This window comes from Phlebotomus papatasi, chromosome 2, assembly GCF_024763615.1.
Source record: "Phlebotomus papatasi isolate M1 chromosome 2, Ppap_2.1, whole genome shotgun sequence".
Classification (NCBI taxonomy): Eukaryota; Metazoa; Arthropoda; class Insecta; order Diptera; family Psychodidae; genus Phlebotomus; species Phlebotomus papatasi.
In genome coordinates, this window is record NC_077223.1 from 80,778,703 (window position 1) to 80,805,575 (window position 26,873).

Here is a 26,873-nt window from a genome sequence, read left to right on the forward strand (position 1 = left end):
TCCGCCACCGAATATATATATAGTATAAGGATGGATTCTACTCTATATGGACGATATGGACGTATTTAAGTCCAATATTTTCCATTCCTTTTATTGTTCTACATCATAAAACACCACTAGCCCTATTCAGAGTGAATTGCATTTTGACATGGGTGAAGTGGAGCAGAGAAATGAGATTTTCCACCCCATTTTCTATAACCCTCTTGTGTTTTTTTTTGTTTTGCCCAACATCCTTGCCAACATATATCTTCTGAATAACTTATATCATCTGAAGTTTAGAAACTTTCCCTGGATATTTCTTTCCGCAAGTTCTTTTGGGTTAAATTTTTATTACCCTCAGCCATTTATATAGTTTTTTTCTTTCACTAATTGCAAAAGGTTGACACCATTACGAGACAGAGACGAAAAAAATGGTCTATGATTGAAAAAAAAAACGTGAAAAAGTATGTGATAAGATTTCAATATCAAAACACACTCGAAAACACCCATGATAAGATAGAATAGTAAACATTTTCCACGAACTAAAAAGCATGGAAGAGTAAACTCGATTACAATTACATTAAGGTTTGGTGTAGTGTTAACGAAAAATGTTATAATAGAGCAAAGGAAAGCCTAAAAAGGGGGAAAAGAAGGCACAAGATTCATTGAAAGAAGGTAGGAGAGGTGTGAGTAAAGATCTGCAGGTACCCAAATAGACTATTCATCCAGAGTCATTCCTAAATAATTATTAACAAGCATCCTGAAAGAAAAGACACAACAGTCCCAAATAGTTGCCAATAGATAGAGAAATTTATTTTTTTCCCTCAAAAAAAAAATCTTTTATTTTCTACCAAAAAAAAATATTCTCAACAAATTTCTCTTTCACTACAAATGTTGATAGAGTAAGTAAGTAAATACCAGAAAAATTCATCTTGAATCTCATATAAATGAAAGAACACAGTGTGAATGGTAATTCAATGTGAATATACCCTGAGAATTTAATTTAATTACCGACTTAGTTAATTCTGGTGGATTTCTTCCAGACTCTTTCCGGAGGGAAAACTATATACAACTTCCTCCCGATGAGTGCCAACTGACGAGAAATTATTTCTCCACCAAGAAGAAAGTGGCCTAATTGAAGGGAATCTCTACAGAATATTACAAAATATTCTCATCGTGAAGAAGACTTTCTTTTTATGGTCCAATTTTTTCTGATAAAACTCCGATTAAAGTGTCTTCATTGGTGTGAAAATTTATGACATTTCTCAGAAGAGAGAATAAGACAGAAAGAAAACCACAATATTATTTTATTGCCAATTGAGAGTAGGAGAGATATCAAAATGGAAATTATTTCGGACTGGCGAGAGACAATTTTACAAAACATCTTTTATTGATTCAATAAAAAGAAAATCAAAAACGTCTGCTAGATAATTTAGGGGAAATGCTTCTAATTTTGTCCAGTTTCTTATTTTGGACACTTTGAGGATAACATTGGACACTAAAAATAAATTGATTAAAATGATAGATTTTTATTCCAATATTTGATGAATAATGAATTCTATCTAAATATTTGTTCTTTTTGGAATATTTTAACACTAAATACGTTAAAATTTGAATATGATTTGAGTTGAAATTGCTTTGTTGAAAATTCAGTGTGAGCAATTGCTTACGAGAAATATGACAGAACTTCGTGGCTTACTTCAGTCTTATTTAGTTTTGGTGAAGTACTAACAAAGTTTGTTCGCTGTTTTTGAGTGATATTATTGAATATTCATTGAATATTGTGTTGATTCACGTTACTGATGATTTGTACATTTGACCTGAAGTGAGATTTGCCTTGTGAATTATATTTTTCGTGTGAAAAATGGGAATTTTTTTAAGACATTCACCAGTGAGGTGATGATTCTTATTTTGGACAGGTGTTTTTCTCACGAAATTTCGTGAAGTTTTAGCTTTTGTGATGACTAGGTTGGACAAATGCCTGGAGAAACAAAGGAGCATCATCTCTACGAAAGAGATGCAGTGAGAAATGCCTTGAAAGGCTCCCGGAAAGGGCAGGGAATGAGCGAATCCGCACGTACTTGGAGTACCGAAGTCAACTCACTTTAATGAATGATATGGAAAGTTTCTGGGCTTCTTGTGACATTCCACGTTTCCCTTACATGACCAGGAAGAGGACTTGATAAGATTGGTTCATAAAATGAAGAACAATGGGCATCCTATTGAGGCGGATTATCTGTCCAAATTTACAGACAAGTTGTAAAAATTAATAACCAAGTTGTCCAAAATAAGAGTCAAATTCACCTCTACATATCAATTCATTTTTAAACGTATTAAAACTCATTTTAGTAAAAATGAGATGATAAATAGCTTGCCAAGTTTCTAAACAATCCTTCTGAAAAGAGAGTAACAAGAAAAGTCAATTAGTATTGAAAATATGGCACTTCAAACTTAGGATATCGATGCTTATATGCAGACTGTCCAAAATTATAAGCACTTCCCCTAGATAATTTCGGACATACAGTTGCTTTAAAAAACACAAAACGATAAAATTAGCTGATCAGCTGAAAATTTCGTTTAGTGACAAGTATAGAAGAGTTGTTGAAATTTACAATGGCTCCTTTCAAAATTTACAGATTATTTAATCACATCTGACGTTAAAAAATCGTTTTGATAATCACCCCATAGCATAATTCCGCGGAAATTCCAGTGGAAAACTAGCGTTCAAATTGCAAAAATCCGCGGAATTTGACACTAAAATTCCACTAAGTTTTCAATGGAATTAGGAGTCGGAAATTCCATTGGAATCATAGCTCTCCATGGAATTTCAAGTACAATCTACTGGAATTCCAGTACGGAATTCCTATGGAATTTTTCAAGGAAAAATACTGGAAAATTCCGAGGAATTTTTCGCTTGTTATTCGCTTTCTTTTGCTATGGGGAATATAACTTCACATTGCTAAGTTATTGCTTCACATTGCTTTTTTGGCAGAGCGGATGGGATGGGAAGAAGGGGACAGGTCTGCGTAGTGCCCAGGCCGAGAACTACGGGATTCTCGAGGTCCATCAATTTCTCAGCCCCAACTATTATAAACAACTTGACATTGAAGTTTCCGGAGCTGTCCATGGAGATAGTCAGATCGTGGCTCTATTCGGCGTGCACTGAGGAGGTCGTGAGGATCCTAAGCTCCACGTATGTTTAGTGAAGTTTATGAGTGTTTTTGAACTTGCCAATCCACATCATTAAGTGAAAACTTTATATACTTAGTTATTTATTTTATTTTAGTCAGATAGAAAACCAAACAGCCTTATTGGCTAGGTTTTTCAAACCTCTCTCTGTGAGCATACTAATCTTCCCATATAAGTGACCTACGTGCATATGTACGGTCCCGAAATATACAACCAATGAAGGGATTTTCCATCGTTTTCATCCCGGAGGTTGGAATCGACACTAAGACGGCGATGGCCGCATGGGGGGTGGGAAAAACAGAGATGATAATAAAATTCAATTCAAAAATTCAATTAAAAGTAAGGCCCTAGACACACTTACGACTTAAGTCGAATGACGGCCTAACGTAATTATAATCTAAATCCAAATAATGACTAAATTATATTTTCATTAGTCACGGACTAAAAAGTCTCTCGGGTTAAGTCAAGAAATGGCTTAGTTAGTGGGAAACTGATGGAAATGTAGTCTAAGCATTATTTTGATTATAATTACGTTAAGTCGTCTCTCAGCTTAAGTCGTAAGTATGTCCAGCACCTAAGATGTAAGTTAAATATTTTTTATCAACTTGAACATTTTCTATTTTAAGTTTCGCAAGCCTCTATATATTTTGTGAAAACTACCGTCAATATAAAGCTTTTTTTAATATCACAATCTTGTATTTCATTCTTTGCGATTGGGATTAATCGAAAACAACTTCATATTGATAATTTTTTATAAGAATATTCCTATTAGGAGCAGGTTCTGAATTAAGCTATTCCACCCTATTTCTTTACAAGAATAAATAATTTGCTTTAATATCCAAAATATTAAGAAAACTTCTTATAATATATAACAGCCGATAGTTTGTTTATAAAACACTTACTATAAAACAGGGTCATAAAACAATTAACGTATCTGATAAAATTTATGAGGAACGTTTCCCATATGTATAAAGATTTTCGTTTTTAACGAAAATAATTGTGTTTGGAAAGTCAAATAACACTTGTTAAAAATTGTTTTTAATTAAAAATTTACGTATAAACAAGATAAAAAAAAACAGAGTAAATAAGGTAAATAATTTAGTCCAAGTTATATCATTTCAACTTACAAATGGTATTTTTAGCAGATTTTAAAAATTCTGAATTTTTCTGTTAAACATAAATTCATAAAAGGAATCATTTAAAAACAATGTCACGATGATTTTATAAAACTTAAAAGGTGAACATTGCACACACTGACAAGGGAGGTCATCGAGTCATCAAATTCAGATTGGCTTCATATTGAGAACATAGACGCGGATAGGGATCATAAGGATCGTGTCATACTCAAAAAGTGCTAAATTTTTTTTTCCTTTGCAAAAAAAGCAATCAAAGGATTCCATAAAATGTTAATGATAAAGATAGTCCTAGAACCAGCAGATGCAGCAGTGGCGCAGCGGGCTAGCGGACGGTGTTGACAACGCAAAGGTCTCGAGTTCGATTCTTGCTTTGTGCCGCCTTATTGTTTTTTTTTCTTCTATTATTTTTTTATCTGTTTTTTTTTTGTCGGATTTTTTTTTCATTGACCGTAATTTTTCCTTAGTGTATCTATATTTGCTTTGCACTGTAATATACTCCTAATATGAATGTTTAACTAAAGTAAGTGTCTTAAAAGTTCTTCAACGCGTCTGCTTGTTTTAATTTTTTTTTAAGGAATAGAAATTAAGAATTCATCCATATACGGTCTTATTGGTCCTAGATATATATAGCGTTATTTTTATTTGCTTTTTTAAATCACTTGCCTAAGCAATGTGTCTTGCAAAATACATCAATAAATCTATGCACAAGAGATAGAGAATTTAAAAAACACTCACTCATTTTTAATCAATTGTCTGCAGAAAGATTTAAATGCAGTTTCAAATATGCATGGCACAAATCAGGATATGTTGATGAGAGGCCCGAAAAATTTGAAAATCCAAGTCAATACTGTTTTACAAAAGTTTATTTGGAGACTTGCTCTCAAACTGATTGTGAAAGCATATCTTTTATTCGATGTGCACATTGTGACTGTACATTCTGTTTTAATCATTTCTTTACAGAAATCCACATGCACTAATTAGTTATTAAACTAATTTGTGCATTGAGGACTTTTGTAAAGAAATGATTAAAACAGAGGACAATGTTCACAATGAGCACACCGAATTAAAGTATGACTCACAATCAATTTAGGCAAAAGCTCCCAATAAACTTTTTCAAAACAATATTGAATTGAATTTTCAAATATAACAAAATTCAACATATCTTGATTTTGTGCAGATTGCTAATTATAATAATTCTCTATCGCTTTGTACATAGATTTATTGATGTATTTTGCAAGACACATTGCTTAGGCAAGTGATTTAAAAAAGCAAATAAAAATAACGCTATGTATATCTAGGACCAATAAGACCGTATATGGATGAATTCTTAATTTCTATTCCTTAAAAAAAAATTAAAACAAGCAGACGCGTTGAAGAACTTTTAAGACACTTACTTTAGTTAAAAATTCATATTAGGAGTATATTACAGTGCAAAGCAAATATAGATACACTAAGGAAAAATTACGGTCAATGAAAAAAAAATCCGACAAAAAAAACAGATAAAAAAATAATAGAAGAAAAAAAAACAATAAGGCGGCACAAAGCAAGAATCGAACTCGAGACCTTTGCGTTGTCAACACCGTCCGCTAGCCCGCTGCGCCACTGCTGCATCTGCTGGTTCTAGGACTATCTTTATCATTAACATTTTATGGAATCCTTTGATTGCTTTTTTTGCAAAGGAAAAAAAAATTTAGCACTTTTTGAGTATGACACGATCCTTATGATCCCTATCCGCGTCTATGTTCTCAATATGAAGCCAATCTGAATTTGATGACTCGATGACCTCCCTTGTGAGAGAAATTCGAAAAAGTTACAATAACATTCCGGAAAGGTTTATTTTACCCTGTAGTATTAATCCGAAATTGGTGTAAATATTATGCTCTTTAGGGGTATTAGGGATTAAAGTTACCCTTTTCATGTTAATTTTACCCTTAAAAGATGTAAAATTAACATTAAAAAATGTTGATATATTTTTACACCTAAAAAGTATTAAAGTTAACGAGGAAAAAAAATTAATCGCACCCCTGTTTTTTCTCAGTGAAATTCCTAAAAACGTAAAACATATTTTATCGTAATAATTCAATAATTCCGAAAAAAAACTAATTTTTTTTTATCCCACCTTACCTATAAAGTCTTTTTGGCTTATAGCCCATTAAAGACTGCAGACTAAAACTAAAAGTTTTAGTTTTGAAGTTTCATTTTTGAAGTTTTATTTTTTAAAGTTTTATTTTTGAATTCAAAAACTATTTTTTTATAAATAATCCCGTGATACTGTTTAAAAGATCATAATTAACTAAAGAATCATAACCGAATCAAAAAAAATAATATTGCTGGTTTGAAAAATTAAAGCTGTTAGCCATTTATATAAGGCGGTATTTCCTAATAGGTTAAACACTTCAAAAGTCATTGATGAAGACGAAAACCAAACAGTTCAATTAAGCAAAATCACTTAATCAGAAAATCTGCAATGAAAAGCACTTGAAGAATATTGAAGAAAGTCCAATGAATCTCTAAAGTGGAATTAATTTCGATTACTTCCAAAGACCATATCCCTAAAACCTCTCCAAGAAATATTTTTTTGAGATCAATATGTTTCACCAAATAAATTTTCTTCTTTAATAAATTCTTCCTGTTTTACCAAACAAAAAAGACAAGCAAACCTTTGAGACTTGGACCTTTAATTCCTCATCATAGAAATAAATAAAAAAAAACAAGATCTTCCCTCCTTGAATTTCAGCGCACTCGACTGTCAAAAATGCAGAAGGAAAAAAAAGGTGGAAGGGCAAAAAAATTATGCTCCCGAGAAGGTGAAAATTATTGAGTTACAGGTACACAAATCCTAACAGGGCATATACTCTCCAGTGGTCAGCAGTGGTGGAATTTGCCAGGGCTGATCCAGTGGAAGTGCGAGTGAAAGAGAAGAAGCCAGAAAACTGAAAAATTCGTGTGAAGTTCACCGCCATTGCGATCATTTGTCTCCCTGACTCTCTGACCTTCTTCTCCCTTCTTCATCCAAATCGTCTTTTGGCCGGGAGATTCTTCAGGATCATCAGACACAACAGCACACTGAAGAAAAATGCCTGTTACCACCCAGAGAATGAAGATAAACACACAAGTAGAATTTTTCACTCCTTCCACATCCCTCCCCAAAAAAAAGCCTTCACCAGGTAATTTCCCAATGATATTCGGGATGAGGAAGAATCTTCCAAAGGAGTGAGATTCAATGGTGAAAAGAGAATCAGTTTATTTTACTTTTAATCTTGTTTCAACAAACAGTGAAACATGGGGATACATCAAATGAGAGGGAAGAATCTCCAACAACCTCACACTTCAATCTTCTGATTCTTGTTTATGTTTTTCTTGTAAATTCCTTCTCCCCAATATATATAATACATATATATATCAACTATCGAGAGGAAAATAGATCATGCTATAGCAAGAGAAGTCTTTTTATACTTCTACTATTGATTCTATATATTCAATGAATATGGATATTAATTAAAGTTATATTTCTGCATTGAAAATTCTAAATTGGTACGATACGACAAATTCGACTCGTCAACTTTATCACAATATCACTATTGGTTTTACTAAAGAACATTAATCCATATTCAAGCCGTTCTATGCCCTTTTTGTTTCTTTTAGGGGAAAGAGAGGGACGTCTTCTAACATGCAATATCTGACTAAATTATATTGTTGCAAGATAATAAAATCAAATATAAAAACATCTTCTTTATCTTTGAAATAGATTAACCAAAAATGAGATAAACAAATATTTAGTTACTTCACTGAGAGAAATCCGAAAAAGTTAAAATAACATTCCGGAAATGTTTATTTTACCCTGCAGTATTGATCCGAAATCGGTGTAAATATTATGCTTTTAAGGTGTATTAGGGGTTAAAGTTAGCCTTTTCCATATTGATTTTACGCTTAAAAAGGTGTAAAATTAACATTAAAAAATGTTGATATATTTAAAAAAGTTAATCGCACGTCCGTTTTTTTACAATGTTTGAATATAGAAATTAGAAAGAGCTGTGAAAAAATGAGCTGCATGAAACTGCCCTACCATTTTCCAGTTTAATGGCACTCTGAAAACATTTATTGCAAATTCTAAATATCAACGAATAATAAAAAATGATGAGAATAATAATAATAATAACACAGCCGTAATTTCTCCTGATCAAAAATTAAACATTTAAAGACATTTTAATAAATTTAATAATATTAGATCATGTGGCAGTTTGAATGTGTTCAATTTTTTTTCAAAATTGTTTTGCTAAAATACCCGGTTCGTTAAACTTGAGTATTAGTTATATAAAAATGTATATCACGATTCCTGGTAAGACGTTAATTGATTTACCTAAAAGGACGGATTGTTCACACCGAAAAAAAAATTTTGTAACACTGTTCGTAAATGTTCATTAATTCCTACTGGGGACGTACGAAATGCTCGTAAAACGTATAACCCAATAAAAAGTTCGTAAAAGTTTGTAGATATTCATTAACATTATTCGTCACATAATAACTTGACATTCATTTTTTTTTCATTTACAAGCATTTGTTCGTACATTTTGGTTTACCTGGCAAAATTTTACAAACAGACAAAATTTTACGAACATTTACAAACAAGTATTTGTAAAATAACAAAGAAAATACTTGTCAGGTAATCGTATTACGAACAATGTTTGTAAAAAGTATAAATTTTTAAGATTTTTTTAATGGGTTATACAATTTACGAGCATTTCGTAAGTTCCCCATAGGAATTCACAAACATTTACGAACATTTTTAGAAAATATTTTTTTCTGTGTACTTATGCATTCATGAAACTGTCCTATTATAATCCAAATACTAATTCAAAGAATATAATAATATTTTGACTACATACATGAGATATCAATATTTTTTAATCTATTGATTTGTTTTTAGTGACTTTAGGTTAAACATCCACCCAGAATCATGTAAGAGCCGTTTAAAATAAATCTAAATCAACTTAAAATAAATAATTTGGACCATCGAAAATATAAAAAAAATAATATAAATTTGTTAATATGCTCTTAAAAATAACTTTCTTAAATAAATAATTAAATTAAAAATTTATAAAGAATATAAAGTAAAAATTTAACTATCCTATAGTCAACAAAAGGCTTCTACACTGATAGAAATCCGAAATAGTTAAAATAACATTCCGGAAATGTTTATTTTACCCTGCAGTATTGATCCGAAATTGGTGTAAATATTATGCTTTTTAGGTGTATTAGGGGTTAAAGTTACCCTTTTTCATGTTAATTTTACCCTTAAAAGGGTGTAAAATTAACATTAAAAAATGTTGATATATTTTTACACCTAAAAAGTGTTAAAGTTATGAGGAAAAAAAGTTAATCGCATCTCCATTTTTTCACATAGAAAGTATTAATATTTTAATCATGTCATAATAAACATTGATTTATTTTAGTATCTTTAGTTAAGATATTGATCCAGAATATAATGGAAGCCGTTTCACAAAAAAGATTTTGGATTTTTTTTATAGTAAATCTACTTAGATAAATTTAACCATACACAAAAATTAAATATCAATAATGGATACTTTGAAAAAAAAAACTTTTGGTCAAAGTTTTGTATTAGATAACAAAACTTTGATTTATACAAATTATCTATTTTTTGGAGAAGAGGTAGCAACGCATTCCAAGCTTTGCGAAATGCTCGAACTCGTGACTTAGATACCTCAAAAGTATTTTCGTATCATTTACCGTTTATCGGTTCACAACCAATTCGAACAGATTTATAAATCAATCAAAAGATCGCCAAAAGTAATACAACTGATTTTGTGACGAACTTAGTTATTGATTCATATTTATTACCGGTTCATAACCGATTGGAACTTAGTCAGTATTGTTGGGATTTCCAAGACCTTTCCAACGAGCCCAAATATGATCACATACTGTTAAGAAATATATTCTCTAAAGATCTTTTAACATTTGACCTTGAAAAATCCTTTATTATGAGGTACTCAACAGTATTTTCATATACGGACGAAATATCTGTCTAAGTAACCTATAAAACTTAACTAAAAATGGACAAAATCACACGGCATGTTTTCGACCAATCCACTTAAGTACAAATTCGCTATCTCCAACCGTTTGGTCTGTAGGAGTAGTATGTAACATAAACAGATGGACAAACAGCGACACATCATTTCTCATAAATCGTCTGAAATGCAAAAATATATTGAGAAAAGTAGCCACAGGGGGATAGAAGGTGAAAAATTTGTGGATTAAAAAATCGAGTGATATGTTCGCGCATCTCTCTATGGAGTATGATCAGAGAAAATCAAGCAAGATAAAAATATGAACATCATAAAGCATCAATTATTCTATAACATGAACTGAAGGATATAAAGGTATTAAGTCCCGTATATAAAGTCATTCGAATATTCAAATACTGAAGTTCGTATTAATAATAATCACTTTTAGCGTTCTCAAATACCTATTTAAATGAAATTGAGGAAGAAACATTTTCAATTCTATCATCCATGTTCATTTCAATATAAATTCGGCCTTAGGATGAAAATTAATAAAAGTTAAGTGACAATTTTCAGTAATTTGCAACAAGGCTTGCGGTAAGTACCAACTTTAGTGCTTCATATAGACAATTAAACTCCATACTAGTATATCTCAAAATGAGAAGTTTTTAGTAGTCCTTATTTGATACAAATATTATATATTTTGGAGTTAAACTATTCTAAATCCACTTGGATCCATCGACATAATCCATTGAGAATTGACCGTGAATAAAACTCTCAGAAAATGACGATAATAAAAACACAATCTTATCTTTATGGTATCTAATATAGTTTGGTAAATCCCTTATCATATAAACAGCTTAGAATGTTATTCAATTTTATGCAACACTGAGCTAGACCATTAGAAACCCATCACTATTTTAGAGAAACTGGGAGTAGAAAAGTTTTAATCGACTTGGTGAAAAGCCTTAATTAAACGAAACATTTTGTTTCAAATCACGTTGTACTAGTCCAATACAAAAGATTATAATCCTTTGTATATAATTTTAATTGCACCTTATTAATAGTTTACCTTACTATTAGTTTTAAAAGGAAAAACTTAATCAAAAGTCTTTTACAATACGTTAATAAATTATCAAGCACTATATATGTACAATTTTCTCACCGCTATATTAAGCATATAGTTTCATGCGAAGAAAAGCTTTGTTTTACAAACAGACGAATTCTTTGAATGCTTGTTTATATCACTGTTACCGTCCAATGGTTTTTGCACAAGTTCATGAACGTTTAAAAGAATCGGACAATAAAATGTTAATTAGCATCTGTTTGAGTCTTTTGGCTATTACTTCATCAATCTAAAAAAAACTTGGCGGAATTTTAATTTAGCGCTAATTTTTACGAAAATCTAGGTTTTTGACAAGAAATTTAACGAAGACAACTTAACGACAAATTATTTTTTTCGAAATGTTATCGTTATAACTACCCTTCTGCTAAAAATATTGCTTTTCACACCAACCTAACCAGAATAGATTTTATCTATGTTGCTATTTCATCCATTTCCTCCCATCATGTTCTATGTATCCTTCTGGTAATCTATGTGGATCGAATGTGAATGAGCTCAGTAATGAGAAAATCCCTGAGTAATTAATTTCCACTCCTTCAAACTGATGCAGTAGCATGAGTTATATGCCTGAGACTCATAGAAGAGAGATTTCCCAAATTGACCTCCCACCCACTTAGGCAAGTGTCAATAGAAACTAGAAAAAAATGCCCAGGATTCACTCACCTGAATCTGTAGCTCGATCTGGAACGGTGACATTGATAGTATCGAAGAAACTCCTAACAGCATCGCATGAATCTTCATTGGAAGACTCAGTCATGTCCTGATGATGGTGATTCACATTCTTGGCCACAACAAGTGAATTCACCAGAAATAAACTGCACACCACGAAAAAGAGCACAAGAACATGATTTAAATTTAGACAACACTTCAAGCCACGTGAGCACGACATTTTGCAGATCTCGTCTTCACCAGAATCCTCACGTATCACGGCAAAATTCTTTAAATTTTGTCGCCAAGCGCCTCGCGAGAAGTGTCTTCCAGGGATGAAGATTCGCACACTTGGCTGGTGGATCACCTCACGCTGCCACAAATGTCATTTAGCGGACGCGTCTTGCACAAAACTTCCTTGACACGATTGGATTACACTCTTCAAAAAAATAATCACGCTGACCACCTTCACTCACATGGACACTTTTTTTTCACTCCCTCACTCAGCACGAGATTTTCGTGACTTTTCTCGGTCACACGGAAAACACTGGCGAATGATACCTTCTCACACTCTCGTCGGACGCACTTGGAACCGGCACGAGCGAACTACACGCTACCAAGGTTGAAACTGAACTGCGGTGCCGAAGTAAGATAAAAGTATCACGAAGCGCCAGAGCTACTTCGATTCCAGCGCTGGTGCCTTGGTGCGCAACTACGAGATTTACCTTAGATTCTCTGCTATAAGTCTTATGCAGTAATACTAGATGGCTCTGTACGCGTTCTGAGGAATAAAGAAATTGAGGCTATGGTCAATGTTTGGAGACATTTTTTGCGCCGATCGAAATAATTTCACAACCTCCAATGTGAGAACTTTACGACAAAGAATATGGAATTATTCTCAGTGAGTTGTTTTTACGTGACTAAGCATTTTTGATCTTTCGAGCCGAATTTATAGTATTTTATGAGTCATAAGCTATTTGATTGCAGCTTAAATGCTTTCAATTTTCTATTCATATTGTACACATTTGAAGAAGAAGACGAAGAAAGTTTTTCAACCTTCAAGACGAGACAAGATTTTGACTTTCTTTGGTGCAGGCAGCACTTCTTTTTTGCAGCTTACAAATTGCTGTCGTATTTCTTGGTGCAATTTAACAAGGAATGAAAACTGGAAGGACGAGTATTTGGTCCTTTGAGACGGATTATTATTAATCGTATCAGAATACTTTGTTACAATGTAATCATGTTATATTGCTGTTGCATTCCGTGGTGGAAGAATTCGCTAAGTCCATGTGTAGACCGCCCAGGAGCGCCTTCCCCGTAGTGTGGATGCTTCTTCCATGCTCTCGGAGTTTTTGTAGGCAGAGGCAATGCATTATATTACGTATTATCACAGTGAAAATGTACCTTTTGATATTCAGTTGTTTGCATTTGCACCGGGCAGGACTAGAACTCACAACTTTGAGAGTCGAGTCAGAGATCTCGTCCGCCCAAGACCAGCTGCCTTGCCTATTGCACCACTGAGATCCCTTTGAGACGGATAATATGGTATTTTTTTTTAGAGTCTTGAAGGTTATAAAGTATCGAAGAAGCCAGTTCTTGCAGCTTGCTATCTCGTTGTCCAGCATCTTCCTCACTTTATTTGGTGGTTACCTTAAGGGCCTTAGGCCGACTTCAGACCTGAGACTAATGCCAGTTGAGACTACTGAACATTGGCGGTCTGTCAAGTGACATTTCGAACATAAATCGACGGCTCCATTCCATACTATGCTAAGTCGACTTAGCTTTATATTACTCCGAGAGATATGTTGTTCCGAGATATATGTTGTGAATATACATACTGTAAATACTGTGAAAATTTGGTGGTCATCCGATGTTCGGGTAACGAGATATTTGAGACTTTCGAAAAAAAATTACACAGGCAGCATAGAAAATTGCCGACTTCAAATGGCTCTCCTGAAAAGTTGTCATTCTGAGATAGCACAGTATGGAATGGAACCGTCGAAATAGTGTCTTGTGATAGTCATCTATTGGTTTTCTCGATTTTTATTAGTTTTGGTAAAATCTGAATAATAAATCCATAAATAATGAACACAGGAGTATGTATTTCACAAATCCTAATAATGTCCCAACCGTCCCAACGTATTAGGGCTCTGAAAATGCGAGCCTATATTTTCATGGAGGCAAGTAAGAAACAGAGGAATAGGACGGAGCGCCTCATACGCCTTGTCCAATTTCTGAGTGTGGTGAAGAAAATTTAGCATTTCATTGGACTCCTTCATAAGGGCTGTGACAGTCGCCTCATATTCCTTGCTCAAGTCTTTCGACCTCTTGGCTTCTACAAGAAGGTCTTCCTGGATTGCTGCCATCTTCCTCTTGATCCCACGTTTGGGTAGTGGATTTACCTGTAGTAGCGCCGGCTGTGGAGATAGATACAGAAACAGAACTTAGACCATCAGTAGAAATCCATTCCTGCTGTGAAAAGTTTCCGAAAGACTGTGAGCTGCCGTCCACTTCACCCAATATCCCCTCATTGATCAAGGAATCATCATTGGCTGGCATCCGGCCTAAAAGCTCATTCATGTCATCAAATATCGCCAGGGTGACAGTGAACCTCTAGAAGGGCCGATTTTCTTCTTTTCATTCCTAAAATTAATGAAAATTATTAGTAGCTTGGAATTACCAAGTAATTTTTGCAATTCTAACATATATTTCATTTGAAGGTTCTTCATTTTGAGACTTGATCTCGATGATCTCTCTGTTAACTGAGGCTTCGAGAATGTTTTCCATTTCATTGTAGACTGCTTTGTGCCTTTTTTGGCGTTTCAAATCTGGCAATTTATCTCTACAAACTTCAATAAATAATCTTAACATTATTTGAACTCCACTTATAAGTCTTTTTTTACGTCCGCCATGTCAGATTTTAAGTTTCACTGTGTCACTGCAAGAGTGCGTTTGCATCGATAAGCCACAAACAAAGGACTAAACCTTCGTTTCAACGAGGACTTAGCTGTCTTCAAATTTTAGGGCTTAGCCATAACCAGATCTTCTCAGACTATGACTTAAGCGCTAAGTCTCAGCCATAAGGGCCATAAGTAACTAGTCTGAAGCCCGTATTAAGCCCCAATTAGAGTGAAGTTGTTTCTCAAGAAAAATTTAACCCATAAAATTTTAAGAGAAGAAAGAAGAAACATCTAAGTGCAGAATTAACTCTTTTATTCAAAACTCCACACGTGAAAATTAACATTGATTGAAAAAGTAAAAAAAGGGTAATCCAAAGAATAACTTTAAATGAAGGTAATTTTGGTCCTTGTCTGATTAACCTGCCAGATATTGAGCTGTTCATACTCCTCAATGCACCGATCAACCTCATCGGGCTTGAATCCCTTGGTTGTGCATCGATCCATCACGTCGGAAACCTTAACAGTTCTCATGTCACGAGCAACTTCCCGAATAAGGGCATAGATCTTGTCAGAAGTATTTTGTTGCCTGTAAATTACAAAAGTTGTTCAGAAAAATCCCAATTAAACTATAAATATAAACATTACCATCCAGATCGATGATCCATTTGATTGAGGGAATCCTTGGACATTTCCAGTAGACGAATAGCTTCGGCAACATCGTCCTTTTCAACTTCATTGGCCAATCGAAGACGTGCCAGGGCTGTTGACAGTCGAAGAATACCCAGGAGATTTCGAGCAGACGTGAACGTCATATCACGATTATTCCTAGCCTCCCGACGAAGTTCAACGTAGGCATTAACGATGTATTCCGTGAGTTCTGGCGGAACTACAGGATTCTTGCGTTTGCAGAGGCTGACGTAGCGCCTCATGAGACTCATATCGAGTGCTCTCATGCGACTCGGTGGTTGTTGACCATGAGCATGCACATAAGTGATATGCTTGGCCAGTCTCAGATCATTATCCCTATCCGGTTTATCCTGAATCAGCCACAGCAAATCAAAACGAGACAACAGGGCTGCTGGCAGTTGAATATTCTGCTCAACTGTTCGCCTAGGATTGTATCGCCCATAGGCAGGATTGGCTGCCGCAAGAATTGACACTCGGGCATTGAGTGTTGTAAGGATCCCAGCTTTGGCGATTGAGATAGTTTGTTGTTCCATTACTTCATGAATCGCAACCCGATCATGCTCAGACATCTTATCGAACTCATCAATGCAGCATACCCCATGATCGGCCAGAACAAGGGATCCTCCCTCAAGAACCATCTCCCCAGTATGGGGATCCTTCATCACGGCAGCAGTCAAACCCACTCCGGATGATCCCCTGCCAGTTGTATACTGACTCCGAGTTGCTAAACGCGAAATGTAACCCAGTAGCTGTGACTTGGCTACACCAGGATCTCCCATTAGGCAAATGTTAATATTGCCACGGATCTTCATTCCGTCGGGACGTCGATCGACGCCACCGACAAGTAGCAAAAGCAAGGCTTTCTTTACATCAATATGCCCATAAATTTCAGGCGCCAAGCTACTGGCAAGGCGAGTCAGGAAATCATCCTGACACAGTTCATCTAACTCTTCTTGAGTCAATTCGTTCTTGTCAGCTTCAGTGTGCTCTGATTGGTTAAGGCAAACAATTCGCTGGAAATAATCAAGTAGTAGGCGAGTTCCGTCGTTAAATATCCTGATATTTTAGTTCAAATTTTAGCTTACGCAGGATCCGCGAGACTATATACAGTACGCAAAAACTAAAAATTCATGGAAATTTAAGGAACAAAAGAAGTGGTCGAAGTTGCAAACTGGCAGAAATTTAGTACAGATACCCTAATAACCTTAATACAGTTAAGAAAAAAAGGTAAGAATTTTGATTTTATGAAATTTCCTAACTTAACATGTATACCAGATGCATTGATCAACATTTCTAGAATAATTCATATCCTCTGAATTATTTTCTACAGAAATTCTCTTATCAAGTCGCTTAAAGGGAAAGAAAAGCCAAGAAAATGAGACATTTGTGCTCATTTACGCTTAAAGTTAAAATTGCATTGGAGGCATAAAAGTGCATTGGAGGCGAAACAGGAAGATGAGTGATGAGTAACAACTCAGGCTCAATGAGTGACCTGTATGGTCTGCTCATTGAGCGAGTACCGTTGTTGCGGACAAGGACAACCTGCTAGATACATCGAAAAAGTCCAAGAAAGAAGAAAAGTGAAGAAAAGTGTGAAAAACGGTGTTAGAGAAAATCTAGAACATTGTAAAAAAAAAGTGCCCCTATTCCCTGACACGATTAATGAACGAATCTCAGAGAACATTTGAAAGACTTGACCATTGATGAAGGCTTGGAGACCGAGACGAAAGCTCTGGAAAAAGTTGACGAGTTTTCCCTGAGTGAGTTGTATTTTCCCGACGATTTTCGGAATCCCCACCTCGTTACCGTTGGTACTTAATCTCGCTTCCTCGACCTCCATGGGTACAAGCCTATGCTCCAGGGAGAGCCCTGCTGTCCTAGTCCTCACAGACGACAAATTCGTGGCCGATATTAAAGTAGATGCCGCCCGAGAGGAAGGCCCTTCCTCCCGAGGATATTAGCGCCATCGCCCTAACCACAACATATCCAGCGGACAAACAACATATCCAGCGAACAAATTTCAGTAAAACTCACATTATTGTAACTCTTAGTGGTCAAATATGATACTTTTGTGGGGAAAGATTTTTTTCCTCCTCTGGGAAATTGGAAATCTCAATGGTACTCTCGTCCCCAAAAGAACGCAAAGGATACAAACTTCAATTTTCCCAAAGCCAATATTATCGATTTTGTAAACTATTTGTGCGTGTCATTTTCGTATTTATGTAATCTGTAATTGTTAGTTATCATACTTATTGGCCCCGAGAGGTTTTTCCTTATTCTGGTCTAGAAATATAAAATAAGTCACAATATTTGCAAGGAAGCAGAAAATCGAAAATTCACGATTTTTGACCAAAAATATCTAAACTCAGGAGTTAATTAGAATCCTGCAAATAATATCCTAGATTTGGACATCCTTATAGTTTGTAATTATCCAGAAGAATCGGATTTTTATCGATCCTAGATAGTCTAAAAAAATTGTTGTTTCCATGGGTACCCAGTGTCTCAAAAGAGACGAAAGAGTTAAGCGCATATTCAATTCTTTCTGCTGGCTATACATTACGCTGGCTATAAATTAGACATAATTTATTGAAATATTTCTTTTCAATGTCAAATATTGACAGGGATTGCCTCAACATTGCAAAGATTTATTGACATAAATGTTTCAATATTGAAGAAAATTGTCCAGTGTATAGGCAAATATTGAAATATTTGTTTCAATATGGAACATTTTATTCAATATTTTATTTCATTATTTTGAATGGCTACAAAATATCTGGGATTTCCTGGAGGAAGCTCCAGGAATCCTCTGACCACAGAAAGTATCTGAAGTGCTTTGGGCATAATGAACAAGAAAATCCCAGAAGATCTGGGATTTCCTGGAGGAAGCTGGAGAAATCTTCTGACCAACTTGGGTATTTTTGGGTGTTCTTGACAAAATACGGAAGAAAATCCCAGAAGATCTGTGAATCCCTGACTAGACTGGTGTTTTTAATATTGAAGTTTTAATATTGAAGTCAATTTGTTCAGTGTGTAGGCAATTATTGAAATATTGGTTTCAATATTCGCTTCAATATTGAAGTTTCTTTTCAATGTCACTTTGAAATGCTATTATTTCAAAAATTTGTCTAATGTGTAGACAGCTTACAGTAGATTCTCTCAAATTCGGGTAATTCGGGCGACAAGCTTTTTGAAATGCAACGATTTTCTCCATACACATATTGAGTTTTCACATTCATTTATACCGAAAATTGCATGAAAATCCCTTAATAATGCAATGTAATGGTTTTTTCAGATCAAAGCTTAAAAAGGTTCTAGAAAGCGTAATTTCTCAACGGAACAGGATCATATTTGTGTTTGTTAATAAGGTCTTGGAATTTCTGACAATTCTGTCTTAACCGCTTAAAATCGGTTATGAACCGATAACAAAATTTTTATCCAAAAATTAAGTTTATTCCTTCAAAAACTTCTTTTAGCGATTTTTTGAGCGATTTATAAATTGATAAAAATCATTTATTAGCCAGTAAACTGAAAATAATGCGGAGGATGCTGAAGTAATTTTGAGGTAAAAGGATTCTAAAGTCACGAGTTTGAGCACTTAGTAAAGCACAGGACGCTTTGCCACGTTTAAAAAAAATGCAAAAAAATGCACTTACATGAGTCTCCAAATAAGTATCGCTCAAAAGTCCAGCCATCATTTGCCGGAATCCAGATTTCACGAGTGGCAGGAAGACTCCGGTGATGATCACATGGTCTCCTGGCTGAGCCTGTCTCGTAGTCTCTCCTCTGCACATCACGGTCAGATAGCGTGGAATGTGTCCAACGGGCACTTGGTCACTCTGAAAAATATTCACTAATTGCATGTACGCTTACGCAAATGGGGAAGCTTCTCTTACATGCTCCTGAATCTTGATCTCCTGGAACTTTACGAACTTTGATCCTCGAGTTTGCAAGTAGAGACGTCCTCCAGCCTTATTCACGCGACAATCATCGGAGGGGCAGTCGGTGATGGGCATAAAACTCAGGGAACTGATTGGTTGGTAAGTTTCAGAGCCACATCGATCGCAAGTGTACGTCGCAACTGTCATCATCGGCTTCACTTCTGTGCATCTCGTGACGATTCCTCGAACAGTCACCAACTTCCCAATGTGCTCAGCCTTGACGTCCCGGATGGGAATGGCAACGGTATTGCTGGGAGCCTTGAAACTCACCTCAAATCGCCTCATGAGTTCGGCTGGGAATTGATTCCGGATATTGTGATGATCCTGAGGATTCCTCGTGCGTCCCTCCATCAATAGCCGATGCTCAATGTATACGTCCAGGGAATCCTTGGCCACAACTTCGCGGTCCCTGTACGAGGGCAAAAGCTCAGAAATGACATCAGAAAAGATTTTGGTGTATCGTCTCGTATTCTCCAGGACGGCTTCACCAAGTGTTGCCGAGTGCTCCATCACGTCATCCAGCTCAATGTTGATAGCCACCTGCTCACGATGAGCCAACGACCCCAGCTGTGCGGCATACCGGAAGATTTTCTTACCGCTATCATCGACATAGGAAAAATCCGTGAGGAATGTTTTGATAGTCTCTGAAATAACCAATTCCCCTCAATTTCTATTGGATTTTGCAAAAAATATTCACTCACCATGATCTGCTGCGTAATCCCTTCGAGACATTTTCAAATAAATTTCCACAAACTACACAAAAATACAGTTTTCACAAGAGTTTTTCTTCAGATGCAACGCCAAGCTGCAATTCTAACCTCAATTTGTCATTTCTTTCGCGCCAAATTTCCCCTTTTTTCGAAAATATAATTTCGAGTGGGCATTTTCGAAGGTTCCTTTCAGCGCTCGCAGCGCACTCTGAGTGCAAAATGTCAGTGTAAAATTTGATTAGTAAAGGAAGAGTGAAAATTTTCTAAATTTTAAAGGTTTTCTCTTGGAAAAAACCATCTAAATTGCATTTTATCGACAAGACAAACAAGGTAAGTACCCATCTGTGCAATTTTCCTTTCATTCTCATCGGTTTTTCATCCTGTTTTCAAGCACTGAAAATTCTATGGAGGGGGTGGTCTTATCAATTTCTTTCTCCACGAAAAATCACCTTTATCATCCACGTAGATTGTAAAAATTAGAAAATTCGCATTATTTATTGTCCCCTGCAGTAGAAACAATGATTTTTATTATCTCTAGGGTGCTAAGCATCACTTTTTCATGACTACAATTCGCGAGGAGACGCATCTCTGAAAAGAAAAATTCAGGGGGATGTTGCAAAGTTGTTTGTTTTTCCGCCATGAAATCCGCTTTAATTGCCCCAATTAAGATGTAATTAGAATGAGCAACATCTAGAACTGGTGCTAAGGTGGAAAAGTGTGCAATTGAGGGGGATTTATCGATTGTCTTGAAGGCTTTTTCCTTGTTTTGTTCTCAGCGAAGGTCATTCATTTTTCTCACGGGGGGTTTGTCTGCCACTTCCCCTCATCTCAACCCCCACGCTCTCTGTTGATAGGGGAATTATTCAGACTATTCCCAAGGGGTTTCATGCACACAGTAAATTTTTGTTCGGGAATTTGCATTGGTGCAGTGCTTTTTAGTAACAACAAAAAAAGTTATCTTACATCATCCATTTTGTGAAAATTTTATCTTATCAAAATAAACTTTATCGCAGTGTTTTACGATAAAACATTTTATATTTCCGTTTCCATGGGATCAAAAAAACGCAATTGTCTTAGGAATGAAAAATTGAAGAAAAACGCACTTAATTTTCTAATCAACTATCCAATTTAGCAAGAATCTCTGCAACAAATTTCATAAAAATTCGTGTTTATTGTTGTTTTTTCTGTGTTTGCAGTTTTATTTCCGATTCTCGTCATTCTTGCAATTGAATAGTCACGTCATGAGCAGAAGAAGCATTTTTAAATTTATGCGTTTTTTGTTTCGAGAAAAATATAGTCTACTCAGTGAAATTAAAATGAAATGTTCGGTTAAGTAAATCTTCTCTGTGAGTCATTTGAATACATCTCAAAATCGCTTTTGGGCTTTACACAATTAAAGACTTGAGGCAGGGCAAAAGCCAGCAGAGAAAACGCCTCAAAATGCAGATTGATAAAATATACGCCAAAAGGTTCGATTTTATATTAAACCAAGTGCATAAGCTTGAAATGTTCAAATGAATAATTTAAATAAATTCCCGATATTATATCGTGTAACCTGTTTAAGGGAATTTGCCTAAAGTCGGACAGTAGTGTTTAAAATCGGACACACTGAAATTCAAACTATGAAAGGTGGCTACCCCAAGGAGCATTTTCTTCTCTATAATCTTAAAGAATTCTCAAAGTACGGCATAGTGAACCAGGTTTCTGAAATAACGCTTGTACACACTCTAAATCAATTGTAGTGACCTACGATAAGTAAAATTGGCGCACTGTGACGAGGTTTCATTAGCTCTTTAAGTGCTACTGGTAAAGAAAGTAAAGTATTCTATTAGAATATATTTTAAAATTTTACATTTCTTAAAGAACATTCTTTCCGTACAAATTCCGTATGAAAATTTAGAAAAACTATTTGAAGATAAAAAAAGAGATTTTCTTACTTCTTAATACTTTCGCAAGGTGGCGATCCTGTTCGAATTTCGAAGTGCTCAAGTGTCAAAATGTGACGGTCTTTACATTTTATGAGGAAAAAACAGAACAATGACGCTTACTGTTCTTGTCCCATGATTTAATTACTCCATAATCACTGAATAACTCTTTTGCCAGCTTTTTAGTGTGATATTTGATAAATTTCCCCCACCTTGTTCGAAAATTTAGTATGAAAATTAGATATTGAATTTGAAATCTTCGAACTTCAACTACTTTTTGTGTAATTAGAGTTCCATTTACCTTTTATCCAAGACACTATTGGAGAATCAAAATCTATTTCTGTTTGGGCTCATTAGGTCTAAGAAAAACTTGAAGATGCATTTGAAATTTGAGTATTATTTTCTTATTAAAAGGTTTCATTAAATAATATCACACTTCTTATGAGACTTTTATAATTTAATTCCGATAATTCCCCTTGCCAGTAGCACATAAGATAATTTTAAAATCTTGGTTTTATAAGGCATTTAAATTACTAGTTAGGAGCACACAAATATACATATACTTACTTGCTTACTTAAGTGGCTGCAACGTCCCTTTAAGCATTACCGCTCTGAATATGGATAGAGAAGTGAGACCACTTGTAAATGCATCACAGAACCAAGTTTTAGCAATTTCAAAGTTCCATTTAATAAATTGGGTCCCTATTCTTGTTAAAAAATATTGGAGTCTATTTGACACTTCAAAGTTGGGTTATGTTTGGTTCTTTTATAAATTTCAACCATGTTTTGAACTGTTTTCACTAGTTTTTCAACATTAGGGGAAAGTCGTCTGCCTTTAAATGCAGCAGCCTTCAAATGTTGCGATTTTTTCGTTGTTCTCAGAAGCATAAATTATATTCTATTAACTATTAGGTAGCTATCCATCATCCTCACAAATCATCAAAAAATGGAGAGCCTAGCTCCTATTTCCTAGATGCTAGATAAAAAAAATGAAAATGAGCTCTAAACTGTAATTTTGATGTTCCAAAAATCATGTGATTTTTCATAGTAAAAATCATTTTACAAATAAATCTTCCATTGTGACACATAGAAGGTTAATCAGGCTTAATATTTCTGTTAATACATTTTGGTTCAGATGACACAATTTTTGTGGATGGCAAAAATTTGCAAATATCACCCTGCAGCAGCCTTTAAATGCTAATGTCGTGTGGCTTTAAATCATATCTTTCCATACATCAAAACATGTGAAATCGAACTCCTACTTTTCTCTGACGAACGTCATACAAATACTTATAACCTGCTATCTTTCTCCGGCCGGGATGTTTCAGTTTGATTGAAGTTGACAATTGTCAACTTCAATGGCTTTTTCTTCCAAATTTTCAAGTGCAAAACAGTTCTTCAGAAAAATGTGAAGAAAAGTTATTGTTTAATGTATTTTGACTGCAGTGATGATTTTAGTGAGTGCGTTAGGCTTCAACCTAATCATTTATAGCCCATTTAGTTTTATTGATTCAATATTCTCAGTGAAAAAAAAAACAATTAAAGGTAGCTGCCTCGCGTTTAAAGGCAGACTATGCCAGCTGCCTTCATACAAATCGACATCACTTTTTTAATTTCCTCAGAAGAAAAAACTGAGGACTTGCAAGTGCTAAATGAGGTAATCATATAAGCCGAATGAACAAGAGAATTTTTTGGTGTAGTAGAAAATAAAATCCATTTTGTGGATTCCTCAGAAAAAAATCTTAAATTTGGAACTCCATTTTTCGTTTGAAGGCAGACGACTTTCCCCTATATGTTGGAAAATAACTTACTTTAACTAATTTGAATGTTATGTTTACACAAAAAAACTTAAGAAATTGGCTAAAAACTAAGAAAATGTGGGAGCATCCCGCATGCAAACAACCGAGAATTAAAAACTCGCACACTAACACACAATCGCATCAGCAGGCTGTGTCCATACACGTTCACTGAAGTGAAGTGAACGTGTCCTACACGTTCATTTCCCTATCCCATATTCAGAACGGCAATGCATTAACCCTTTAAGGACGATTGGGTCACCAGTGACCCAAAAATGAAATTTTTGAAATGAAATCTTAAAAGGGGATTTTGAGATGCAGTGGGAGAGAGCGTCAGCTATTTGACGGCAAGTTACCTAGGTCAACTCTAGTAGTTATAAGTTCGAATCCCTCCCGAACTGAAGGTCAATCTAGATCTAGAAAGACATTTTTCACATATAATAAATCATAATAAAAATTGGATTGTAAAGAATCTCAACTTAAATGCACAGCCATAAGAGATATGATAGCACGGAAGAAGTATTCACATTACGGGGAAGTTGTCCAGGGCAATCTACGATGAATTTAATTTAAGCAGATTCTTTCTATAGGGTAACAAATAGAGTCGAATGAACACCTCTTCGACAGGGAACCCCTATTGACACTTTTGTGAAAATGTTGAAATTTTTTTAATGTATCTAATAAAATGCAAGTAATATGACGTTTTTTCCTTATTTAACGTTTTCTGATAAGGATACGTGTTCAAATTTCGTATTCCAAATGGTACAGAGTAGGGTGTCAATAAGTCCTGACACGACTTCTTAAAGTGTCAATTGACGTTCCTTTCACACTATGATTTTTATGTCTATCCACAGTACTTGGAATTATCTTAGACATTTCTTAAGTGAACAAGGATCCCTATAGTATCTATGAATTCACATAGGTCTCATGTTCTGAAGACTAATATCTAATTAAAGAAATCAGTGTTTTCAACTACTCCATGTTTATTACTGCTACTGCCCCAGTTTTCCCTAATAGTAATCTCGGTTGGAATAAAATCGTAGATCTAATATGATATTTTCTGACAAAAATTGATGTCCCATTTGTATTACTTCACTATGGAAGGTCAACCTAAAATCGTCCGATTCTCCCAATTTATAAGTCTAAAGAAAACCTCTTTGGCAGGGAACGCTTGTTGGCAGTAATATTACGTTTTTTCCTTTATTTTCTGCCTATTCCTATGAGAGGTATTCAAATTTCACATCCCAAATTGTATTAAGAGTAGGCCAATAGATAACAAGACTTAAAAGTACCAATACGTGTTCCTTTCATCCTATAAATATGATAAATGATAACTAATGAATAAGTGAGCTATGAGTTTGTGCTTGTATATGATACCCTAAAAGTTCCATCATCTGCGTCCCACGGTTCCACCACAAAGAGGTGTTATCTTCAAGAAGAGATGTCGCTGAACGCAAATTCAAAACACAATGAGAAAATGCAAACCCAATTCATAACACTGTGTAAATATTGAATCATCAGAGAATTTATTTATTTTTTTCATTCATAACATGACCAGATTTTTTTCTTTTAAATAAATAACCTCCATATCAGTGCCTTGAATTTTTTATCATCATCACTTTCTCGGGAATTGCACAAAAAGCAGATTGTTTGCTTTTTTCAATTTGTGAAATGTGATGTTTTTTCCCCATTCATTGGATTTAGCTAGTTGTGTCCTGAGGATGAGTCCTGAGGATTTGGCACCGCCAAAGGCGGATTTTAGTGCTCCGCCACCGTATGAGGTGACAGACAGTCATCAGCACGACAGTGGACCGCCAAGTGCGACTCTGCCGCCGGGATGTGTTGATGTGGCCGGCTGCGGTATTCCCTCCGGCAAATTGCCAACGTATGAGGAAGTACAGATGGAGAAGAGTCGTCATGGGGAATTGCCACCGGAACTTAGTGCTCAGGCCACGGCACCACCGCCGCCACATCCGAATCTCGTGGCTGGTGGAGGCCGGGGGCCAAATGGTGGCACTCCAGCGTTGACTTTTATTGCCATTGATGCTGGAGAGACGGATAATATGGCTGGGGATAATAGTCTGCTGGGCACGGATATTGTATTCGTGACGGCATTTCTGGTGGCCTTTCTGTTTAACTGGATTGGCTTCCTTATGCTCACGTGCTTCTGTCATACAATTGCAGCGAGATATGGGGCTCTGTCGGGCTTTGGGTTGTCTCTGGCCAAATGGACGCTCATTGTGAAGCATTCGACAGACTTGGCGTCACATGAGAATTCATGGCTATGGTGGTTGATCATGGCATTTGGATTTTTGATCTGTGTGAGGGCTCTGGTGCAGTATATCAGCATTAAACGCACCTGGCGCCTCCTGTCGGCCAGTGCACAGGAACGCCTACTATTCTTCTACTGAGTAGTTCCGGCCGCGGAGGTACCTCTGCTCACGCAATCCATTCCCTGATTGCGCCCCCATCGGTACACTTCGCGACTGCCCTTGTGGCATTAAAAGTCCCACACCAACACAAAAACACTCCAACACAATCACACCCACAATCAAGACACAAAAAAAAATAGAATTTTGCAGAAAAGATTGTGATGCATTGTTGAGAGATAGATTTTTTTTTATTCTTTATATTAATTTTTAGTTTTTTTTTTTTTTTTGAAAAATCCTATCACCAAATATTCCACGTATTTTATCCTTGATTGTTTCTCTTGTATTACCCTATGAACGTCCCCAATTAATGTCCTCTGACTTTTTTTGTGTAAATATAAGTTAATTGTTATTTACTCACGCCTATCTAAGTGTTTTATTTTGCATCTTCTT

The 26,873-nt window shown here is 35.3% G+C and overlaps 3 protein-coding genes across 3 annotated transcripts in view; 1 reads left to right on the forward strand and 2 right to left on the reverse strand.

The window, feature by feature from the left end:
* Window positions 1–12,750, reverse strand: part of LOC129804614 (division abnormally delayed protein) — a 255,512-nt gene extending 242,762 nt beyond the window's left edge. Inside the window, exon 1 of the mRNA XM_055852103.1 lies at window positions 12,111–12,750. Coding sequence (XP_055708078.1) covers window positions 12,111–12,336 — 226 coding nt within the window. The 5' untranslated portion in view covers window positions 12,337–12,750. The remainder of the gene's footprint in view (window positions 1–12,110) is intronic.
* A 2,541-nt stretch (window positions 12,751–15,291) lies between these two features.
* LOC129804611 (DNA replication licensing factor Mcm7) lies at window positions 15,292–20,540 on the reverse strand. The gene is made up of 5 exons (XM_055852100.1): window positions 20,322–20,540; window positions 19,576–20,264; window positions 19,336–19,518; window positions 15,641–16,695; window positions 15,292–15,581 (listed from the first exon to the last, which is right to left on the reverse strand). Exons 1-5 carry the CDS (start codon window positions 20,350–20,352, stop codon window positions 15,380–15,382), a joined length of 2,160 nt encoding a protein of 719 aa, XP_055708075.1. The 5' UTR covers window positions 20,353–20,540; the 3' UTR covers window positions 15,292–15,379.
* Window positions 20,499–26,846, forward strand: LOC129804622 (NEDD4 family-interacting protein 1). The gene is made up of 2 exons (XM_055852117.1): window positions 20,499–20,660; window positions 25,756–26,846. The coding sequence occupies exon 2, from the start codon at window positions 25,773–25,775 to the stop codon at window positions 26,460–26,462; it is 690 nt and encodes a 229-aa protein (XP_055708092.1). The 5' UTR covers window positions 20,499–20,660; window positions 25,756–25,772; the 3' UTR covers window positions 26,463–26,846.
* Window positions 26,847–26,873: the final 27 nt, after the last annotated feature.